This window comes from Stigmatopora nigra, chromosome 18, assembly GCF_051989575.1.
Source record: "Stigmatopora nigra isolate UIUO_SnigA chromosome 18, RoL_Snig_1.1, whole genome shotgun sequence".
In the NCBI taxonomy this organism is placed as follows: Eukaryota; Metazoa; Chordata; class Actinopteri; order Syngnathiformes; family Syngnathidae; genus Stigmatopora; species Stigmatopora nigra.
The window spans coordinates 11010571-11033890 of NC_135525.1; the positions used below are offsets into that span (position 1 = coordinate 11010571).

A 23320-nucleotide genomic window follows, 5' to 3' on the forward strand; every position below is an offset into this window, starting at 1 on the left:
ATATACATACATATATATATATATATATATATATACACACATACACACATATATATATATATATATATATATATATATTTATATATATATATATATATATTTATATATATATATTTATATATATATATATATATATATATATATATATATATATATATATATATATATATATATATATATATATATATATATATATATATTTATATATATATATTTATATATATATATTTATATATATATATATATATATATATATATATATATATATATATATATATATATATATATATATATATATATATATATATATATATATATATATATATATATATATATATATATATATATATATATATATATATATATATATACATACATACATACATATATGTATGTATACATACATATATGTATGTATACATACATATATGTATATATAGATGTCAACAAAGAAAAAAAAAGTATCACTTACAGTCATCCAGTAGGAGTCAGATCACCGCTCAACGTTATTACACAGAAGGGATTGTGTGCCGTGCTACCGCAAGTTCAGAGTCCTGATGGCTGTGGGAAAAAACTGTCCTTAAGCCCATTAGTAGTATTACATTATAGAAAAAAATATATACACATACATAGACATATGCATATACATATGTATACAAATGTATAAATACACACATATACACATACTTACACATACATAAATATCAAAATGTGACTCTTTAGGAAATACTACAGTAAAGCCTCCACAAAAAAATCAGCACAGGCAATAAAAAATAGTTCTTCATACACTTTATTTTCTTTGGAAAGCATGTATAACCAAGCATTCATATAAGATACCTTATTCCACATATCAGCTCAGCATACCACAAACATACAAAAACTATGGAGCTTCAAAACGCAGTTTCATCAAATCTGGCTTAATGGCATTTCTTGGTCTCTTGATTTGCAGGGAAGGAGTGTGTGTGGCTTTTCACAGGGTGTATAAGGCATTGAGTGACATGAGTAGAGTGGGCAAATGGCGGGGGCATTTGATTGTCTTGGGGTATTTTAGGGGTCACATATTTCCAGGAAAACTGCATCATCCAAAACTTCTTTTACCATCGGTACCATTTTGTGTGGTTGTTCTCTGGGAACAGGACCTCCGCATTAATCAAATATTTCTCCCGCACGTCACTACCGAGGTTTTTGTTGTTTTTGTGAGTCCTCAGCTCAGTGGGGATCCATTTTTTTATTTAAATAACAAAGAAAAAAAGGATTCATGGCCTGTGCAATATTAGCTTGAGAAAAAGAGGCATTTTTTTAAAAGAGGAAAATAAAAAAATCCTTCCACTTTACATTCATCACACCCGAAGAAAGGCAAGAAAAATGGCGGCCGACCCGGCTACTCGCGAAATGTTTAAAAAGTCGACCTTTCTGCTATGCCGCGCTTTCCTATGACATCATCCCTGAAACACCCAAAATACTGCAGTCGTAAAAAAGAGCAGTTTTTAGTCATAAAATTTTTTTAGCATTGAGTAGATTGGCTTCATCTCCAGTTTAAAGTCAAATACAAATAAACAATTTGTCCACTAAAGTGAGAATAAATCAACACGCTCACATTTGTCATAGTATAGTGAGAACAAATTGTATTTTTGTATAAACCGGTGATGGATGCTAATGGCCAAATGCTACTAAAAAAGGCTTCCCGTTCTATACAGTAAATCAAAATGCTTTTATTCTATTAAGGCTTTATTTACATGTAGCGACTCTAACGAGTGTTTCGAGTCTTAAGAAATGTGTGTGTGTGTGTTTAAATGTGGGAGGTAAATAAATATAAAAGCGAAAGAAAGGGAAAAAATATGAAAAATATGGATTCGAGATGACTGGAAACCTGCAGTCATTGCTCGGAAGTTTCTGAAAAAGACACTATTTGTCATTTCATATTTTAAAGAAGGGCCATTTTTAACGTTTCAACTCATCTTCAATTTTTCATTTGCTTATTATTTCCCGTCATTTTGGCATGACTTAAGACGATGTATTTTGGCATGGGTGCTTGGTCAAAAGACCCAAAATGGCGGAAGAACGGCACAAGTACGTCTTTAAGGAAAGAAAAAAAATTAATGATTGAATGAAAGAGTAAGAAAAGAAGTGGGCCTCCCTTATAGGACGGTGCTCTCGCTGTCCAGCTCGCAGTCTTTGGGAAGCGTTGGTTCCGTCTGCTGGTCCACGTTGAGTTCCGGTACTAGAGCGCGACTCAGTCCTTTGAAGGACATGCCCGGATCTAAATAGAAGATAGCAGGATTAGTCACAGCCCGCATCAAATGATAAAAATACTAAACAGTACCTGGAGCTGGGAATGTAAACATTAGGTCAGGGCTCAAAACATGACATCAATGTAGGAAACTGGACAAAGTGGTACTCAGAAAAAAAAAGTTTGGACACCCCTAGAGGCTCGAAGTCTGCTCAAACAAACTCACCCATCATCTTGAAAGCGGTAGCGCAGATCCCATTGGCGTCTCCGGGTACGTTGGCGGGCTGTGGTGGCGGAGGTATGCTGGGCCTATTCCTGGGTTTGGGGACAGGGCGTGGCCTGGGGAGCGAGCCGCTCTGATAGGGCGACGGGGAGGCGGGAGTGGTGGGCGGCGGCGGACTGTCCGGCGGCGAAGGGGACTCCGGGGGCGAGGGATCGGCCGATTCGCCGCCGTGTTGACTTGGGGAAGAAGCCGTTTGGGTCGGCGGCTCCGGGGGTGGGTGACTAGGGGCTTGGATGGGTGGTTGGTTGCTGGAGTGGCGCCGGGGAGTGCTGTAATGCTGAGAGACGGGGGACGCCGGGGAGGTGGGGGAGTGGCTTGATGGGGGCCTTGGAGGCGGGCTCAGGGGCTGGGCTAAAGGGTTGAGGGGTTTGGGTGGAGCAGGGGCCTGTTTCTTCAACACTGAAAAATTAATTTGGGAGGAATTTAATACTTTTCAAATTGTTAGCGCATCGCACCACCTGACAATAACGTACGAGTCTACTCATACCTTTACATTGTTAAGTGCCTAATATATACATTCTATAATATGCTAGTCAGCTGGTGACTTTATGACGGTTGGTAGACTCACCTCTACTCATCTGGCCTGCAGTCTGGCTTCCTGCGCCAGAACCATTTCGCTGGAGGTGGGGGGTCGGTGCAGCCGAGGGGTCACGCAGCTTTGGGTTGCTTGACCAGGGTAAAATAAGTAAAGGAATCGTCATGCTTCTGCTCTTTTTAAATGTCCGAAATTCCCACAAAGTGACCTGAGAACAGCCCCAAATTCAAGCAAGGTCTACTGAAAAAACCTATAACCCTGTTGTAGTTTTATCTGTACCTATCTTGTTGTATTATCTCTCTACATTTGAATTGAGTAGACACAGAGTCAGTGCCAAAAACCCATGCACACCAAGGGTTTAGTTACTTTGCCTTTGTGAGTACAAATTGAGCATTTTGATCAACTTGTTAGAGCATGCAGGTCCATTTCTCGGGGGAGGACAGAGCTGCTCTTACCTGAGCTCGTCCGTGTGCTGCGCAAGAAGCTGTTGCGCGGCAGCCAGGGTGGCCAGACCCTGCGCCAAGCTATTGGGACTCTCTTGCGGCTGGGGATCGACCTGCACCGAAACCTCCACGGGGGGCAAAGGGGGCTGGTAGGCGGGTGAGGTGTGCTGCTTTCTACCTAAAGTAGTACTGCCTCTACGGAGGGTGCTGTTGTTAGAGGTACTACCGTGTCGGTGGTGGAGGTGACGAAGTCAAGGAGATAAACAGAGAAGACCACGAGATTGATCAGAAACGTGACACCCAGACAAAGAATCATGAGATTAAATCCAGGGCACCGGTTAGTACAGCGATTGGGAAGCAAAAATCAAAAGCCAAGTGGACTAGACGGAAGCCGTCAAGATAATGAGATGCGTTTACCTGTCTTTGCGGTTGGCGTCCGACTCTGGTCCCACTAGACTTCCCGGTCGCTTCCTCTCGATGGTGCCGCTATCGTAATCCTGGTGACTTGAGTTGTGGTTGGAGGACGGGACGGGCATTGCGAACATGCCTGATACGTTGAAGTCTACATCTGCGAGATGGGAAATGGTTAAGGTGAGGTCCAACTTGCCGTTTAAGCTAACCATGGAGTGAAAATGTGTGCTTACCTTCAGGGAAGAACCAGTCGGCGTGCTGGATGATGGGTTCTATGATGGCCACTACGTGTACAGATGTAGCAGCGGCCATTTCTGCCAAACTCCTGAGGGAAATTGGTATAGAAAAGTTGGAGTGGAAGGGAATGATCTGATGAAATAAATAAGCAAAAATGATGATAGGGTTCTTACCCTTCAGTTTTGGCCCACAGCAGATTTGGTCCAAGAACAATGGCAATGTTGCTAGGAGTCATTTTGTTGACCTCACTATCCTGAGCCAATTTCGCCAGGAACTTGACCAGGTATCTACGAAAGACAACGTCAGTTACAATCGGACACTGTGCTTAGTTTGGAATTGTTAGAATGATTACCTCAGGTTGCTTTTGTTGTTCTTTGGTAGCTTATCGCAGACGATCCACAGAGCCTGAAGACGTTTGTCTTGATCTGTTAAACTGAAGCAATCAAATCCAATCATTTACACCAGTTTTTTGTCTTGTCTTATATCTGTTTAAACAGAAACCAACCTGCATGCTTGCGTCCATTCATCATAAAGCTGGTGAGTCATTAAAGGTTCTGGAAGTTCCCTCAGGTACGACTTCAGCGCCCCTGAAATCGCAGTAGTTTAGCTTTCCGTTATGTCAACGAAAAGTCCGAAATCGGAAGTCATACCGGCGACGGCGTGAGGGTCAGAGTAGAACTCCTCCAATTGTGAGGTGGAACAGTCCAACGCCGCTTTGAGTTTCTTTAGCTTGGACGCCCCGGCTGCGATTCTGAACAAACCCTGATGAGACAAGGACAAATGATGGCATCTCGCCCAAGATATATCGAACAAGACAAACAGAGTCTCGGCCAGAAACGTGATTAATGACCTGCTCTATTGTATTCTAAAAATGTTTTAAAGAGTCACCGTCTTTTCATCCATCACAAATTGCGTAAATGTTTCCCCTGTTTACACTTGAAGTATCCGCTCAACCGTGCCAACCAATGAGAAGGAGTTATTTTCAGCTCGCTGTCAGTTCGCGGAATGGTTAATGGAGACCGTGGCTCCGTGTGGCTTTTAATGAGCTGAGTCTTGAGGCGGCAAAACAAAACTGGTGAGCTGTCTGGTTTGGAGAAGATGCCAAGTCATTCTCTGTCTTCAAACCACAAGGACAGCAGAATCATCTCAAAACAAAAACAAGGCGCTGCCATGTGTAAGCTAATGGATGGGGAGATGATGTTGCCACACTGGCAAATAGCAAATACAGAGTTAAATAAGAGTACTTATAGGGTTTTAAAACTCTAAATAATATTAAATAGATACTCTGAAAACACTGTCTTTATTTACCTATTGCGGCAAGTCTTGAAAACTATTAACCACAATAAACGAGGTATTACTGTAATTACAACATAACATTTTCTAACATTACCAACACTTTGGCTTCCACAATTGGAGAGGATTTACCTGATAGTGTCTATCTACCTTGTGGATTTAAGTAAGAGAGTCTAAAAGTCCAAATAATATTAAATAGATACTCTAAAACCACTGTCTTTACATCGCTGTTATTTACCGATTGCGCCAAGTCTCGGATCTTATCCACCCCAATAAACTAGGTACTACTGTAATTGCAACATAACATTTTCTAATACTTTGGCTTCCCTTACCTCTTCCTTCATGCCAGTCTCTAATAGCATCATGACACATGCCTCAATGGGCAGGGCGATCTCCCTCCCACTTCTTTTCAGGTGTTCCTCCAGCGCAGTGCCAAAGGCGGGCTTCTCAATCCAAGAATCTGAGCACAAAATGTCAAAGACTTTTGACATGACGATTCCTTCGACTTGCCATTCAGAACATGAATTCCCCCAGAACCCTTTACCTTGCTGGGCTTGGATATTTGGCAAGACACCCTCCAATAACGTAAGAGATTTTCTATGGTATTCGGCTTGAGCTTCCAGAAGCTGCAAGACAAGAAAATGAGACGAGAATGCTTCAGGAATTCCCGTAGGATTGCAAACGCCATTTTGCGGGCCGCACTCACTGTCAAGAAATAGCAGGCGTAATCTCCTTCTTTGGAGAAGAAACTGTACATGTCTGCTGCAAGTTGATCCTGTTGGAAAAGTAACAAGCCAGGACATGTTAGCCTAGCATAACTTTACGAGAAATCCAGAAAACAGTTCATCATCAGTTTAGTGTGCGGTAACACCACCATGCGAGTCATAAATCCTCAAAATGACGGTAGGGGAAACACGCAGAAAAGCCGACATGAATCCCCGTGCTAAAAAGGCGCCAATGACCAAATTTCAACAGTTCCAGACAAACTGGTGCTGACAAGGCATATTTTGTTTTTAGACATCCGCGTGCGTCAGCCCCAAACGGCTTGGAATGTTCGCTGGTTGCTGTCGTAACTTTTTCACAGGCCCTTAGGCTATAAAACTCCGCCAGTCTGCGTATTCGTTCAAGAGTCACTCGATCTATGCGTTGTAAGAATGCAACATGAGACGCCCACCCGCGATTATGAAGCCAATGGGTGGAAAGTGCGGGTGACGAAGAAGACGAAGCACTTTGTTTTTGCACACGTGTGGTTTTTGATACCTTGCAAAGTTCCATTTTGTTCATAGCCTCGTCCACCTCCTCCTTGAGAAGATCAGCTTTGGCTGTCAGTGCTTGTGTGTTTGTTCCTGAGATTATTGACTTGGTCGCCTGCAACCATCTGAGTTTGGACACAAACAAATAAAGTTATCCAATCTAATCCAATATAGAAGTATATACACAATGAGATCTTGAATGAAACTCCAGTTCAAAAATGTCTTCCGAGTGTATGACTATATTTCTCATTTGAAACTAATGATAGTATCAGAACATCATGTAATATTTGTAAACAGGGCATTTTTACATAGGTTAGATTAGATTAGAACTTTATTTCATTCTGTAGTCTGGAAATGTATTGGTTGCAGTAGCAAGACAGACACGGAAGACATTGTAGACCTAGTCCAAAAGATGTGGACCTTCTGTAGACTGAGACTGAGGTTACCACACAGTCCCTCAGTGGTCTAGAGGTTCTAAAGGTCAGATAGTATTCAACCATGATGAGACTGGTCTGATTTTAACATGGCTAATAAACACAGACTTATTTTAAACCATAAGCAAACAGACCTTGCTCTGGCAGAATCGTAGTCCAGGACTAATTTGGCCAACTGTTTCCGCTGTTTTAGGATATTGGGTATGTCAACCTAGAAGAAGCAAAAAAGTGCATGTTCAGAATAAAATTATATTAGAAGCTGAACCCAAATTAGCAAGTTGCCTCCCCAAATTTCAACCTTACAAAACACAGTTTTCTGACCTCTGCCAATTGGCTGAGAGGATCCAGTACATCTTTCTCGATCTGTAGTTCATGCAGCATCAGCTCCGATGCCAGGCGGCTTTCAGCATCCCCACACACTTCCATCATCTTCCTGTCAACGCAAAATGGCCGTTGGTATTTTCGTGAAAGTGTTTGCAAAAAATTTCACATCCACTAGAGAATGAGTCAATATTGGTCAATATTGGCACTCTTCCTCATTATTTCCAGACAAACGACTTTCATAATGATGTCCATTTCACATCCTGTTTTTGTGCCTTTCGGTTTTCATTCTCACCAACTAAATCCAATGTCTGAAAACGAAATGTCAACCATTGACAAACTCACCCTATTAATGATTCTTCACCCAGCTGGTTTCCACCTTCCACCATGGCTTGCGACAAGGCCGTTAGAGGAAGCTTTTTCTGACAAAAATGCAGACGCAAACTACGATTAGTTTCCAACTACTTGGCTTTAAACGAAGGAACGTTCTGTGTTCTTGTTGTAAAGCCCGAGGCCAATGGAAATCTCGGCAAGAATTTCCATTGAGTGAGCAAAAGTTCATACACAAAGAGGAGGAAAAGTTGAAGACAAATGGGATACAAACATGACCAGGTGAAGTGAATCTACCAAATGTAATATTCTTGAAACCAGGCAAGTTATGAAATGTTAAGTAACGTACGCACCCAACATTCTAATCTACTACCCGGACAGTCATGCACGGTTTCACGAGTGTTAGCGAATGTAAAGAGGAGATAGGATAGAACAAGTGCTTTACAACAGGCCAAGGGTGAAATAGTTATTTTTCTTGTATTACCTGACCATTTCCTGTATAGAGACGTGGTACAGACTGTGGTGCATGTTGGGTTGTGTGGGGTAGAAGACACAAAAGATTCATCAGGTCTACTGACATTGGCTAATTCACAGTGTTTATAGTGCGATTTAAAACATTGGCTTGGAGCTCAAACCCTGACATCAGCATTTAGTTTTATATGAATACTTTTTCGATCGAATATGTTATCGGGTAGACATTTTTGGGCAATTGTTGGGTTGACTTACATGTCTTTTCTCAGCATCGGCGCCAATGTGTCCCTGGAGGCATGACACCATTTTCTTGTGTGTGTTATGGGACACCACACGGACCAACTCCATCCGTCGCTCGATCTATGAAACAAATTATTAAAATATTAAAGTCAAGGTGCTGTAATTGCAGTTGAAATTATAAAAATGTTGTGTTTAATATCAATCATTGTTGACAGAAATTACTTCACGATAAGTATTGTTCTCGTTTTATCGCCTGGCTCTACTTTTATGAGTTTTTTTGTGTCGTTGGGCGCTGTTGTCTATAAAAAAGTGGCTAGTTTAGCAAAATTTCATCAGCAGTAGTTTTGTGAGAAGTTCAGAGTTCAACCATAATTGATAAGGAGAACGATCCTCACAGAATAAAAACGGGATGTTATCTTTAAAGCATGTTTCCATGGCAATGGTCACTGGACCGTTACACAAAAAATGGCCGAGACGTTAGTTTGCAAGTGTTCGAAAGTCATCGGGGTTATACAGGCTTTCTCCTGTCTCCGGCACCCTGACACAGATCCACTCTGTCTTGGAGATATAATACGGCCATTGACGAGTCGGTCAAAGATGAGACTCAGAGCTATTTTGGTTCAAAGCCAAGTGGAAGTCGTTTGCCGTCCTTGTGATGCCAGGTGCTTGAACCCGGGGACGCCCAGCGTCAACAATGTACACGGCGGCATTACCCGCATATTTTTGCACAACGCCAGAAGCTAACAAAAGGAAATGGAAAACGCTTTGCCAGAAGGAAAACAAAAGCCGGCCGGGTTGAGACAATGCACAACACCAGAACATCAAAATTCGGAGGGCGGGCTGTACACTGACGGAGTCAAGGGGGCGGGGTCAGGGGGCAGTTAGGGAGCATCAACCAAATACCAGACAATTGTGTTCCAAAAACAGAACAGAGTGAAAATTCCACAGCAGATATCCGCCTACATAAGCCGTCCCCCCCACTATGTCCATTTTTGCCTCCCACAGTTCTGGCGCTCTTACGTCACTGGTGACCCCCGGCGGCCCCCGGCATTCCCAAAACAGCTGGGTTCCACCCCAATTCCCTAAACATGCCTTTGTCATTTTGCCCATATGGAGTTTGCTTAGGACCTGGCACCAAAAAAACCCGAGAGGGAGATTCCTTTTCCGTTGGAGTCCGAGTAAGGGAAAAAATGAGTGGATTTCAAGTGTTCAGTAGGAAATAGTTTCCCTTTCAAAACAGGATACAGGACACCATAACACAACTCCTGTTATGAGTGAGTAAGGGCAGGGCGTGTTTCACCAGGTTTGACGATCTAGTGACGTATTATATGCCAGGGAATCCCAGACTTGGATTAAGACAAAGAAGGTGCCTATCCCGTTGACTGTGTTTGTTTACTGGTTACTAAGAGAAAGGTACGGAAACTTTGGACTGAATTCTAAAAAAAATCAAATACAATCATGACTCACAGAGTGAGGAGTTGAAATGTTGACTTTAGTTAGTTTTTTGGGGTAAAAAAGGGTAGCAAAAGTTGTTTGCTACTGTATAAGATTGCAATCAAGCAAATTTGGGTATACTAAGAGTAGCAAATAAGCCAGTTTGTTGGGGTTATTGAGAAAATGTCTGAAAAGAACCTAAAAAAACCTAGAACTTTGCTTAAATTCCAGCCATTATCCATCTTTGAGTGCTAATCCCAGAACACTTAGGGCAAGGAAACTTCACCCTGCAATGGTCAAGGAAACACAAGTACTCTTGCCAAGCTAAACAATACTTAAACTAATACATTCCCATGTAACTCTCATTGAGAATTTTGGCTATTTTATGAACTCTAGACATGTTTACGACTAATACTGCTTTAATATGTTTACATACTCTTGGGTGAGAACTTCTTGTGTTGGGTTTAGTCGTCTTTTGCAAAAACAACAACAAAAACTATACATACTGTACTGAGACTTGTTGTTTTGTAAAAAGCTAAGTCAACAAACACACTGTTTTTGGCAGCAAAGACAACACCCAGTTGCGGACAAAGAAAATTCATGTCTGGAATGTCTTTGCTGAGCAGCCATTATTTGGCATCAGCCCCACCTTCTTCCTCAAGATAGCGACAGAGGAAAGACACAATCCGGAGTGTTAATGTGCGGAAAGATTGGTTTACACAACTGTCACATTGATAGTGACACTGGCTCAGATTTTTGTTATTGCAGAAGACTTTCACAAACTCTTTTGTATCTGGATTTCACAAGAAATGTAGACTGCAAATAGGCCAGGGGTGTTTAACAACTACTTGATTTCATTTAAGATATAATATTTATTATTATAGTAATGTCATTTAGTAAATTGGTATTTTGGGGGAGTACATTTTAGTGGATAATCACGTGATAATCAATTTAAAGCAATTATGCTCCATGGAAATATGTGTTTTTACATTGAAGTGCTACTAAGAAGTCCGTTTATCTGCATTTTCAGGGACAAAACCATTGAGATTGGTGTCCAATCCCCAACAGATGCAGTCTTTCCCTAAACTGGTCCCAGCTCTACTTGGTCCGATTAATGGTTTACCTGTAAAAGGTCATCGCTGAGGACTTCGGTTTTCTCTGCTCTGTGGGTAAGAAAGAAAAACAAATGATCAGCGGCATTGACAAACAAGATACTTCACCTTTATTTGTAAGAATGTAAAAATAGGGGGCGGGATTTGGAAATGTCAGTTTCCCAAACTGAACTTGAACTCCACACAAATGTTATCTGGTACAAAGATAACACAAGTTGTGCTGGAGATAAAATAATATTAAAATACGTTTCCAGATATTTAATCAAATACTAATGAGAACGCATGGCACTGGTTCAAGTAGGGAGTTCAGTTTCAGTCTATCATTAGTCGACTAATAGTCGAGGTCAGACAGATTAAATTCACTTAAAAGGAGAATAACTAATGTTTGTTTTTTAAAAGCTTTCCTATTAATGGGTCGCTTACCAGTTGGACCTGTTACTATGTAGCTGAACAAAATGACTCTTATCTTAAGACTCCCAACTCTTGTGTAATGCTGATTTAGCAATGTTTGGTCGTCATAATTTAAGCAGTTGTGGGAAAACCAAGACCTGGTGCTGAATTTTGGACTGTTTTGATAGTGGAAATCTGGTCTATTACTGTTATTATCAAGTGAAGAGTTCAAATTCATCAGGGCCCATTAAAAAAAAACAATTAATAATTTAAAAAAATAACTTGTCAGATTGGATTTTCTATGGAAGATAAGAGTTCCATAAGATAGATAAATGAGTTATTAACCCAAACAAAGCATGTTTACTAATTCCATTGCATCGTTTTATGACCACTTTCTCTCTTTTAACATAATGACACCTTACAATTCGGTAACAGGAGAGTTGAATGAATTCTGGCTCACACACCGTGTTCACGTTGAACTATAGTAACCTCACCAAAGCGCAGAACAGCTGTTTTCCATTATAAACATGGAGGCAAAAAACAGTTAGACTGACACAGACGGACAGACAGAAACGATAGTTTGAGGCTTTCATGGAAAGAAATACAAATAACGGCGAAGGGTTACAAACTCAAGTCATGTAAAGCCAATTTTTCGTCATTGTGCGATACAAAAAGGCTATTGTACCGTATTTTCGGACTATAAGTCGCACCAACGAAAGAATAATCAACAAAAAGTTAAATTATAGGTCGTGTTGGAGTTGAAGTGGCTTTTTATGGGAGGGAGATGTTTCATTTTATCAAACAACAACAACAACAAATATATGTTGAATTAGCAAGTGTATGAATTCAATCGGTGAACACCGTCAGTTGGGAAGGGTAACCATGGCAATTGACGATCAAAGTGTAAGAGAACACCGCCACCGGAAGCACAATCGAGCTTCTGTTAGCTTTCTGTTTACAACAGTTGGCAGCTTGCGGCATCCAGTAATGGATACTGGACCCGGATGAAAGGCCTGGGAGAATAATTGAGTGACTTTGCGAGCAAGCCGTCTAACTATCGACTTGTGTGGCGTGGCTACGACGCTAATTGTTTTTTGTGCAACGGCAAATGGACTTACGGGTCAGTGAAATGGTTTTCTATAATGTGACAATGTGTATACGTATGATTCATGTTTTCAATTGCCTGAGGAACATTTTCAAAATAAAAGACTTTGGAAAGGAGTTGCTAATTGGTTTTGTTGGGGAAAAGTTTTTAAAAAATGGTTCTCCAATTGAAAATGATTCAAAATTCAATTCCCAATGGTTTTGCATGTTCTCCCCATGCCTATGTGGGTTTTCTCTGGGTACTCCAGTCCTCTCCTAGGTTGGTTCAACCATGGCAGGTCAAAAATTGTTCCATGTTTCCAGACTTTCAAATTTTGAATGACGACAAAGCATTTGTGGTTGAAGAACTCTCCCATTTTAATTGTCTTGGAATCCAATCAAAAGATGCCACGCCTTCTTGTTCCCAGGGCTGTCTGGTGACACCCTGAAAAAACATTTTATTATTCATTTAAATGTCACATTTTGTCAGGAGGAAGACGCCCTATCGACAATGACTATTTCCGATTGGGTCACCATGAGCTCACTGTAGTTTTGGATAGGATTAAAAAAATGTAACAGTATAGAATGCACTTTAGATGGACGCCATGTTTGGGGTGAGTAACTCACCGACAGCCATTGTAGTACCTCAAAAAAATCTCTCAAAATTATATTCATGAAAGACAATTTAATATCTAAGAGAGATAATTTAATATCTAAGTAGTGTTTAATATCCAAGTACTGGTAATATCTAAGTACTGTTTAATATCTAAGTACTGTTTAATATGTAAGTAGTTCAATATCTAAGTACTGTTTAATATTTAAGTAGTTTAATATGTAAGTAGTTTAATATGTAAGTAGTTTAATATGTAAGTAGTTTAATATGTAAGTAGTTTAATATCTGAGTACTGTTTAATATCTCAGTATTGTTTAATATCTAAGTAGTGTTTAATATCCAAGTACTGTTTAATATCTAAGTACTGTTTAATATCAAAGTACTGTTGAAAACAGTAGATATTTAGATAATAAACTCTCATGAATATAATTTTGAGAGCTGGTTTCAACAGTAAACTCTCTGTCACCATTTGACCGGCGACCAAACTTCCAGTCACAATCCCATACGAGGCCAAAGAGTTCGCTCTCGCAAGCCCAACTGAAATAAGCACTCTCGTGTATGGACGACACAGCGCTGGACTTCCACTCGGCCATCAATCTCGCCAGCTCTCGAGTCTCTCTGACTAGAAAGTAACGTCAAGGCAGTTTCCTGTTTGCAAAACCAGCACAAGACGAGATTTCCTCTCAACGGCCGCACGCCGGACCTCGCATTCCGCCTTGGCACAATCGCAGGAACCCGGTCGAGACGGGCGCCACCTTCAAGCCCAAATTTGCTGCATGCTTGGACAGATCCAAAAAACACTGACATAGGAGCCCCAAAAACACACTTCATTCTTTTGAATATACAAAACCATGTCTGCTTTCCACATTATCATTCTTTCAGATTTCCTTTACGGCTCTTTTAGGGTACGAGTTTAGCAGCTGCACCAGTTTTTAAGATACTTATTGACAAATTCTGAAAAATAAAAGCAAATTAATCGATTAATCAGTTTCAAAGTAACCATTAATCATGACTTTGACTACTTTAGTGTCCAACATGAAAGTCATCCTACTTTATAGACATAATAGCCAGAGAAAACTCTTTTGAGCTTGGCAAATTACCATTTTATTTGTATTTTTATTATTTACCCACCCCTCAGGGATCCTATCACATGATAAATTTGGCACAAACTTCTCATCCTGATGCAATTTTAAATAGTTTTACTTTGTATACTCAAATTAAAGCAGCCTTTTTATGCAAATCAGCACTTTTAAAAGCCTGTTTAATACTGTCATGCTACTTCTTGGTCTATAAACGTCACAGTCAAAGAAGCCAAGAGGCAAATCTTTTGAATTCTTTCAAAACAAGCACAACAGAAAAGCCATACAAGTATCGCAGCAATGGATTTTTTAGTATTTGTTAGAGGATTTGCTAGTAAAATAACCAGCATATGTCAGATTTCTCAGCAGGACGTCATGGGAACTGACGGCAAGATGTAATCACAAACACGAAAGTGCTTGAGTGGCAATCAATAGGAACATTGGAGATAAACATACACACACACACACATTCCCAACCAAAGTTTTTCAGAATTTTTGCTCTGCATGTTTTTGGAATGTGGAAGGAATCCAAAACTTACAAGAAAACCCCAAACAAAACCATGACCATCCACACTGGCGCCAAATCGAACCCCAAACCTCAAAATTATGACTCGTCTACTCATTTCATAGTATGCGCCCAGAAGTTATGGCTCACAAGCCATCTATGGCTCCCCACTAACCTGTAAGATAAAAATGTTAGGCCAGATCCCACCAATAACATTATTGCAACCTCTAGGACAATTTTAATCATATATTTTTCCAATTAAAATCACTTTTCAATTTATATACTTTGATACTCATTGATTATCATCCACATACCAATGTTGTTATAATCATTTTGAGACTTTTTGTACTTTTAAAAGTGTCAAGAGCAGACATTTTCATGTTTTTTTTTTAAGAATATGAAGTTAAGAATATGAATTATTTAGGCTCCCAGGGTTGCCAAATCCTGACTTTGAAAGAATTCCAGTTTTAAACCCATTTCTGAAAAGCAAAATATGACTATATAAAAGACAGCACTCCTCTTCGTTCATGTGATCCTCATTTGGCAGACTTTGTGAAAAAAAAAAGTCATGAGTTAAAGTGATCATCGCATAAAAAAAATCCAGAATAGAGCAGATCGTGGCAATTTTATTCCGGAATAAACAAGACACATTGCTGTATATACTTGCCTTCCAACGGTTTGATTGGCGAGCTGTTTCATGCGATTAAACTGCTTCTTCATTTTCGCTTCCGATCCAGTCGAGTCCTCCGAAGTTTACACTTTAAAAAAAATGCTGACTTTGGATCGTCATCAAAATCCCGTGTTTAACTTTCCCAACTGTCCCTACCACAGAGAAAAACATGCGCCAGCCATTTCAACCTAAAGCCAATTAACTAATAGTTGTTTGCTGCTAGCTTTTAAATTAGCCGATTCCGAGTGGAAAGATCTCCAAAGAGTCGCCAAGGCATGATCCGGCAACTTGTTTTTTTGCGATGTTTGCCCACTTTTAGCGGCTCCGGGGGGCTTTCATCACTCGTCGCCGGGGATCGGACGATGATGCCCCGATTCGGCGTTTAGTTGCTGACGCCCGTTGGCCGACTTGCTAACGCTGGGTTAGCCGTGTCGGGAGTCGGATAATCCCGAGCGCCGCTTTCTCTCGGCATACAAGAGAGAGTGAACTAAGGCTAAATGAGTGGAAAGAGAGACACCCAGCGAGAGAGAAAGCGAGAGATCGAGCGAGAGAGAGCGATCTAGAGAGCGAGAGAGAAAAGAACGTCACTCTATCATCTTGCACATTTCCTGCAAAGACATTTCAAACATTCTTTAGTGGCCATACTTCAAACTTTATTTACACATTTCACATGTTCTGTTTCATTAAACATCTCTCACTGGCCTAAAATCATATATATATTTTAATTGATTTATTATTTTTGCCATATTATTATTTGCTATTGATTATTTATTATGTATAATGATGTTTTCTCTTTGTTTGTTGTTGTTTTTGTGCACATGTGGTCATCTAAAGTTGAATGGTTCTTAATGGATCATCATGTGACTTTGTTGTACAGTTTCTATTTATTTAATTCAATTTTAACTCAATATTAATAGTATTGCAACATAGTAAGGGGCGGAGGTCAGGAGGTTGTCCGTGTGTGGCGAAAATGCACCTAATATATTGACAAAGAAGAAGAAGTGCATGTTTACTTCCTATCCAAACCTTACCGTTATAGTCGTAGATATCATAAATTGAAGGCAATGTTGTACATCGTTCGATAAAGCGAACCAACATAGATGCAAAATGGCCACCACTGACTTCATCTTTAGACATCTAGCCATGAAAACGTGATATCTATTGCTACCCTTAGGACCCTTTACAAACCCAATAATCAACATAAATTTCTTGTTAACTCTCATTAAACACGTTCTAGTTTAAACGGTGAACACGTTATGTTATTTCACGAGTTTGCTGATTTACATTTAATTTTGATCGTCACGTCAACATATAGTATCTTGCTTGGTGGCTAGCTTCTTGCAGGGCAATACCATCGGCTACAGTGAAATGGTAAAATTGAGTATTTAACTCCATAAACTTCACTTTTAAGATCTTCCATGGCATCTCGGCACACCTTCACCGACACTGACACTTCTGATGAAGCAGTTCGATCAACGTGTGATGATGCCACGGCGTGCAAAAGGTGAATATTCTGCATGTAAACACGCAAATAGCTCATTAATATGATTTCATAATGTTGAATGATACACATTTTCTAGGTTCGCCGTCAGTAAAAACTACTGGGTAGACCCTTACATCCAATATTTTGTGAGATCTGTTGGAGAGCGTAAAGCCCCTGAAATTAATAGAGGTAAAAATTGAGAAATTTGATTTATTCAGAGTCTATATTTATCATGTCATGTCATCTGGCAGGTTATTATGGTCGTGTTAAAGGTGTCAATCATCTCATTGATGCCTTCATAAGGAAAACAGATCGTTCCTGTCAATTAATCAATTTAGGTGCCGGGCTGGACACGGCCTTCTGGAGACTCAGGGTATGTTGTTTGTTTACCAAAAACTGTAAAATGATCCATCATATTAAAAGATGTGTAATTACAGTGTCTGTTTTTTAACAGGATGAAGGCCTCTTGCCCAAGAAGTATTTTGAAGTGGACTTTCCTACTGTTGTGGCCAGGAAAATACATTACATTAAGTAAGATATGCATGCCATTTTAATGTTTATCTATATTTGTAATAAAAAAAAAGGATTAGGGGTCTAAAGGGCAGTGAAATTTTTTTTTTTCTCCAACTAGGACAAAACCGCACTTATCCAAGCCAATTATCGAAACCCATTCAACAGATTCCTTGCTACTAGGTAAACTTTTAAGTCATGACTGTCCTGTCACTTATTATCTATTTAATTTTTCAACATTTAATATTTCCTCAGACGCCCACAGCCTCGACTCAGACCGATATTGCATCATAGGCGCCGACCTCCGCGACGTGGCCACTTTGGACGAAACGCTGAAAAAGTTCCATCTTAACCCAGAGTATGTCAAAATAAAATGTGGGTTTCAACTCTATTCCCTGAGATAGAGCATCTCCATTGGTTGCCAGATAAACCATAAACCGTGCGTTATCCTGTGTTCAAGGTTGCCTACATTGCTGCTTTCAGAGTGCGTGCTGGTCTACATGACGACTTCTCAGTCCTCCAATTTAGTCCGTTGGGCCGCGGATACCTTCCACACCGCCATGTTTATCAACTACGAACAGGTGAGCACCACACGCCATCTTGGATTACGATTCAGGTCAATAAAATTAACCGGTTTGTGCTCGCCAGGTCAACATGTGCGACCGTTTTGGCCAGGTGATGATTGAAAACTTGCAACGACGTCAATGCACGCTAGCCGGAGTCGAGGCGTGCCGGTCTTTGGACTCTCAGGTAGTCTTGGAGTTTTGGGTTTTTAAAAAGGGGTCTGAAAGCATTACATGTTTTATATTTATTATTTTTTTTGCAGAAGGAACGATTTCTCAGGGGCGGCTGGGATCATGCTAGCGCCCTGGATATGATGACGGTCTACAGTATGCTTCCTCAAGACGATGTGGCAAGGTAGGGGGCGCACTTTTGGGAAAAAGGGGAATTATGACAATGGCTGGAGATAAGACACACTTATCTCGGTAGTTTTATTGGTCAAGAAACATTGATAATTAACTTTAGACTGAAACAAAACCCTTTCACCCCCAAAAAAGTGTTACACATTTTTTTTCAAAATATATGTACACAATATACAAAGTTAAATTCAATTGAATAGGTTTTTACAACATTTAGTAGTCCATGTTTACCAGTAAAAATCAAAAGTAACAAAATTGTGTAATACATCAATGTTACTTGGTTTTACCATTTCAAATGATATTTGAACACAATATTCAAAGCCTAATTCAATTTCATAGGTTTCTACAAAATGTAATATTCAAATTTAAAGACTAGGAAATAGATTTGAATCATTTAACGTGATTGCAGAATCGAGCGACTGGAATTCCTTGACGAGAAGGAGCTCTTGCAGCAACTCCTTCAACACTACAGCATTTGCTGGGCCGTCAAGGACAAGCACCGTCTTGGTAAGGACACACTATGTATATCATCTTACCGTTTATTCTGGAACTATTCAACAACTAATTTTTTCCTCCATTTTATATTTTCAGGCTTGTCGCAGTTGGCGTTCTGACAAATTCCTCCATCAGTGGACGTGCTTGAAATGAATTAAAAAATGAAGTAATACCAATCTACGAATCACATTTTGGAGGTTTTCGTTCTTGTCATCAGAAAACAACGATAATTCACTTTTTAAACAAAAAAAAAAGAAAATATGTGCCAATTAACTTTTATTTATTCATCAATTTCTCACTCCTCTTTTAATAAATGATCACATGGTAGACTGTACTGTTCTTAATTGTCCATTTATTTACATAATGACACTTGGAAATATTTTTAATAAGGTTTTTTCAGGTCAAGATGGTCTGACAAAATTGGAAAAAAAACAGGCTGTCATGACTGAATACAACTGTTGACTAAAAAAATATTTTAGGTGTTTTATAAGTGCAATACCACACGCTCAGCTCGCTTTTGATTTCAAGAAAAAACTATCTTGGATTCAATAATTGGACCGGGAAATGTAATAGTACCAAAAGTGCTTTAGGTCGATGGCAAAAATGAGTTGAAGGCGCGATACAAAAGCACATTTCTCCCAAAAAACTAAATTGAATTTGTACATTCTTGAGGACGCTAGCGAGAGGAGTTGGAACTCGAGCGAGATCGGTGGCGCCGACGGACGACAGATCGAGACCTCCCGCGGACCGGGGAACGTCGCCTCGGTGACCGTCTTCTCGCTCGAGTTGGGGAACGCAGCCATATTGGAGGGGGAGGCGGCATCCTTCGGGGAGGGGTTGCCCTCATGGGTAAGGGGCGTATTGTAGGGGTAAGGACGGCGGTCACTGTGATCTCCCGACCATCAATTTGTCCTAAAAAGGGAGAAATGTAGTGATGCTTTGAATTTGGTGGCTTAGGCTGTTTATTTTATTTTTTTATACAAGACTATGTACCTCCGTCCATGTGTTTGAGGGCTTTCTTGGCTTCCTCGTGGGTTTCGAACTCAATGTAGGCGTAGCCTTTGGATAGGTGAGGATGGACGCGGTTCATGGGCATGTCAATCATCTTGATTTTGCCGTAGATGGAGAAGATCTCCTGGAGATGATCCTTTGGGAAGAAAAATGAGTTCTTTTGTTATCCAAATACAAATTATTATTATTTTTTTTATGTCAAAGTTGACCTCTGTCTTACTGATTTTTTTTTTTTGGGAGTGTTGTCATTTTTGGGGATGCTTAGTTATTTCATCCTTGGCTTTGTGACATCATTTGTCACTCTTAAACATTCTTTAGTGACATAAATGTCACTTTTAAAAATTGTTAATTGAAAATATATGTATAACATTCACCTTGATGACGTTTTTTGTGAGCTGGCCAAGGCAGACTTTGGTGGGTTTAGGCGCAGGACTCCTCCGTCGTGGTTCCCGATCATCTTTCTTGATCAATTTGGACCTGTACTCGGTACAACAGTCCAAAATATTTAGATGAAAAAACTTTGTTTGTGAAAAAATGGGGTATTTTGTACTTTGAGGAAGAACGTCGTCTATTATGCTTATGGCGATCGGGGCTCGGTGAAGACGATGAGGAGGACGAAGGAGAACTAGATGAACCGGAGGAGCTTGTGGATGAGCTGGAGTTTGAACCCGAGCCGCTACTGGAGCTGGAACTGAGAGAAAAAAAAGGACAATATGTTGGTAACCATGGTGATCACCTTAATCTTTCCAAAATAAAGAGTTTTATAACCTGCTTCTCCCTTTGGAAGCACTGCGTCGTGTTTGGCTCTTTGTTTTGCTTTCATCTTTTTCAAGGCCATCTTTTGGGGATCCAGATTTGCGTTTCATGACTAGTTTTCTTGTGTCATCCTCCTTTTTTGCTGGTGAAGACACTCTGTATGGACAACAATTGCGTTCATCTTCTCATAGCAAAATTGTCAAGTGCATATTTTAATCACTCAGGCTATTACACTTGAAAATGTACAACAATGAAGTAAAAAATATGATCATGGATAAAAAAATCCTTTTGAGAATCAGAAAGGAAGGGTAACATAGAAAACACAATATGAAAGAAATCATTAATTTTGAAAGAATAATATATAAAATGAAATTATTATTCAATAAATCCTATAATCTATTAATATTTTTGTACTCACGTTTGTACATCATTACCCATTTTGATATTAGTAAAGTAGCCTGTATACTTTTCAACGACGATCAAAGTAATAATAAAGCAGTAATTAGTCACATTTATTATGCGCCAACAATAAAAGTCGCATGCTGATGACGTCAGTTAAGAGACTGGAGACTCCCCTGAATTGGTGGCCAGCCAATCACAGGTAATGAGGACACCACCAGTCAAGCTAATGGCAATTTAGCACACCATTTGCTTAGAAACTGGAGTACCCAGAGAAAACCCATGCAAGGATACAACAATAAAATTTGTATATTTCTTACACATTCATAGCAAATGGAGTGATTTATTAAGATGTTGCCCCTCCGATTGTGTCTGATTATAACGTTAGAGGCAACCAATTAGATTACTCCATCTTTTTATATGGAAAAATGGGAAGTCAGACTTTTTAATGCAACTCGCTCTTATCACCATCTGGTCACTTTGTTGGAATTCCATCTTATTTAAAAGCCTGTGAGTCAGCTGTCTTGTAAAATGGGGGAAAAAAATAAATAGTTGTTTTGGTAGAATAGATTAAAAAAAGACAGATGGTTCCTTGCAAGATGAACGGTGAGCTTGCCGCATTGATGTCCAAAATGAGACTGAGGCGGTAGAGCAGGAGGATGAGTCACTACAAAGCACTCCCCGTCATCATTTGCTGGGAGGTAGTCGGGAATTTGATTACTAAAAGAAATAAAAACACCTTCATCCAAGTTGGAAGAAAGTATAACCCGATACGGCCTACTAAAAACAGCCATTTTGTGTCAAAGTGTTCACATGAATAGTATTTGATTTTTTATCTTCTACGTGAGTGGCTCGTTTGGATCAAATTGAGTGTGGCGTTACAGTTATTTTCACTTTATTGCAGATGATATTTTTTTCATGAATAACGTTGTTGCGAATTTATGATTGGCCTTCAGATAAAGGATGAAGGGGAGATGAAAAATGGGGAAATGTCACCGTGATATTTCGTTATCGGAAATGCTAACTTTAGGTTTTTTGATGTATCTCTTCCACTTTTACTCGCCCCTCCCAATCTAAAAAAACAAACAACATAGACATTACAATAAGGTGCATTAATGGACATCGTCGCCCCTCCCAATCTAAAAAAACAAACAACACAGACACGCTAACCACTCATCCACCATTATACTAATACATTTTTTTATTTACCCAATTCTGATCATCATCATTCTTATAATTGAAGTCATTTCCCACTGCAGTTTTTTATTTATTTATTAAATCATCTTTTTATTTTGCCATTTGGTGACTCTAGCCACACCTTCCTACACACTAATATGAGCACATTCCTACGCAAGCACATTTGTGTGAATGTTTACCGATTTGAGCGCTGTGAATATGTGTATATTCTAATTTTGGTCGTCACGGTGACATGTCGACGCATTGTTTAATGCCAATTGATGTGATTTATGACTCAGTGTGCATAAAATCCTTCATAAAAAGAGGAAACATCAACACTCGGGAGATATTTGACATCAGAAAACGATACAAATCCATATAAAAACTTTATATGGTTAGTGTATTTTTTTTTTCATCCACGTCTAGAAAGAATCCTTTGACTGTGGGAATGTCAAAGGTCAGCTCGCTGTCAATTTTCTGTTTCAAGAGTGAAAACAAAAAGATGACCGACGTCGATAAGCAGGAAAACGCTGGGAGAAATCCATTAAAAAACAATGGAGCTTTAAGGTTGTACTTTGTTGGCTTCCCTCTCAGCTCTATTTTTATTTCATTGATTTTTTTTTCTCTCTTTAGGTTTAGCTTCTTTCAATAGCACACCCACTTTGTTAAAAAAAAATTCTCAATAATCCATAGCAGCAGTTATAAATGGAAAATTAAAATTGCGTATGGAGGTAAGTCACAAAAAGAATAATGGCAGGAAAATAGGGTATATTTTTTTTATTATATTGTGGAATCTCATGAATCAATTCATGGTAAATTTGAAATCTGTTAAAAAAATAAAAATAAAAGATGATGATGTCAGATAAACATGCTGTTCCAAATAGCCATTTTACACACTCATGTCCATGTGTTGATTTACATAATACATAAGCAACTGTGAATTTATTGTAGCGTGCACATAAATTAATAATTGATGTGATGAGCTTGCAATGCTGGCGCAGAAAATGAGTTCAAAATTCCTGCAGCAGCTCCACAAAAATGTGTCCAACCTAAAAAGTGACAAGTTTCTGCCTGATAAAAAATAATAAATAAAGTACTGAAATTAAATTAAACTATTCAAAAAGTGGGCAACAAGTACAAATACTACATCAACAAATGTTTTTTTTCAAGGTTTAGTAGATTTATAAAATTTATAACTGTATT

The 23320-nt window shown here is 39.4% G+C and overlaps 3 protein-coding genes across 6 annotated transcripts; 1 reads left to right on the forward strand and 2 right to left on the reverse strand.

Moving 5' to 3' along the window:
- Positions 1–773: 773 nt before the first annotated feature.
- arhgap17a (Rho GTPase activating protein 17a) lies at positions 774–15988 on the reverse strand. Of its 4 annotated transcripts, XM_077739019.1 has the most exons (21): positions 15365–15988; positions 11039–11078; positions 8497–8601; positions 8255–8287; positions 7786–7862; positions 7441–7552; positions 7254–7330; positions 6693–6810; positions 6139–6207; positions 5977–6058; positions 5765–5892; positions 4790–4901; positions 4645–4726; positions 4492–4572; positions 4313–4426; positions 4136–4227; positions 3909–4059; positions 3504–3713; positions 3082–3179; positions 2457–2912; positions 774–2260 (listed from the first exon to the last, which is right to left on the reverse strand). In XM_077739019.1, exons 1-21 carry the CDS (start codon positions 15415–15417, stop codon positions 2139–2141), a joined length of 2412 nt encoding a protein of 803 aa, XP_077595145.1. In that variant the 5' UTR covers positions 15418–15988; the 3' UTR covers positions 774–2138. The 4 variants fall into 4 exon arrangements, with proteins under 4 accessions (XP_077595145.1, XP_077595146.1, XP_077595148.1 ...); XM_077739020.1 differs by lacking the exon at positions 8255–8287; XM_077739022.1 differs by lacking the exon at positions 3504–3713.
- Positions 15989–16350: 362 nt separating this feature from the next.
- Positions 16351–19109, forward strand: lcmt1 (leucine carboxyl methyltransferase 1). The gene is made up of 11 exons (XM_077739722.1): positions 16351–16871; positions 16948–17039; positions 17102–17223; positions 17305–17381; positions 17482–17543; positions 17616–17718; positions 17821–17941; positions 18009–18110; positions 18187–18278; positions 18690–18787; positions 18872–19109. Exons 1-11 carry the CDS (start codon positions 16786–16788, stop codon positions 18892–18894), a joined length of 978 nt encoding a protein of 325 aa, XP_077595848.1. The 5' UTR covers positions 16351–16785; the 3' UTR covers positions 18895–19109.
- Position 19110: 1 nt separating this feature from the next.
- On the reverse strand, positions 19111–21105 carry LOC144212090 (uncharacterized). Its single transcript, XM_077739723.1, has 6 exons — positions 20961–21105; positions 20555–20698; positions 20337–20477; positions 20161–20263; positions 19769–19922; positions 19111–19687 (listed from the first exon to the last, which is right to left on the reverse strand). The coding sequence occupies exons 1-6, from the start codon at positions 20978–20980 to the stop codon at positions 19452–19454; spliced, it is 798 nt and encodes a 265-aa protein (XP_077595849.1). The 5' UTR covers positions 20981–21105; the 3' UTR covers positions 19111–19451.
- Positions 21106–23320: the final 2215 nt, after the last annotated feature.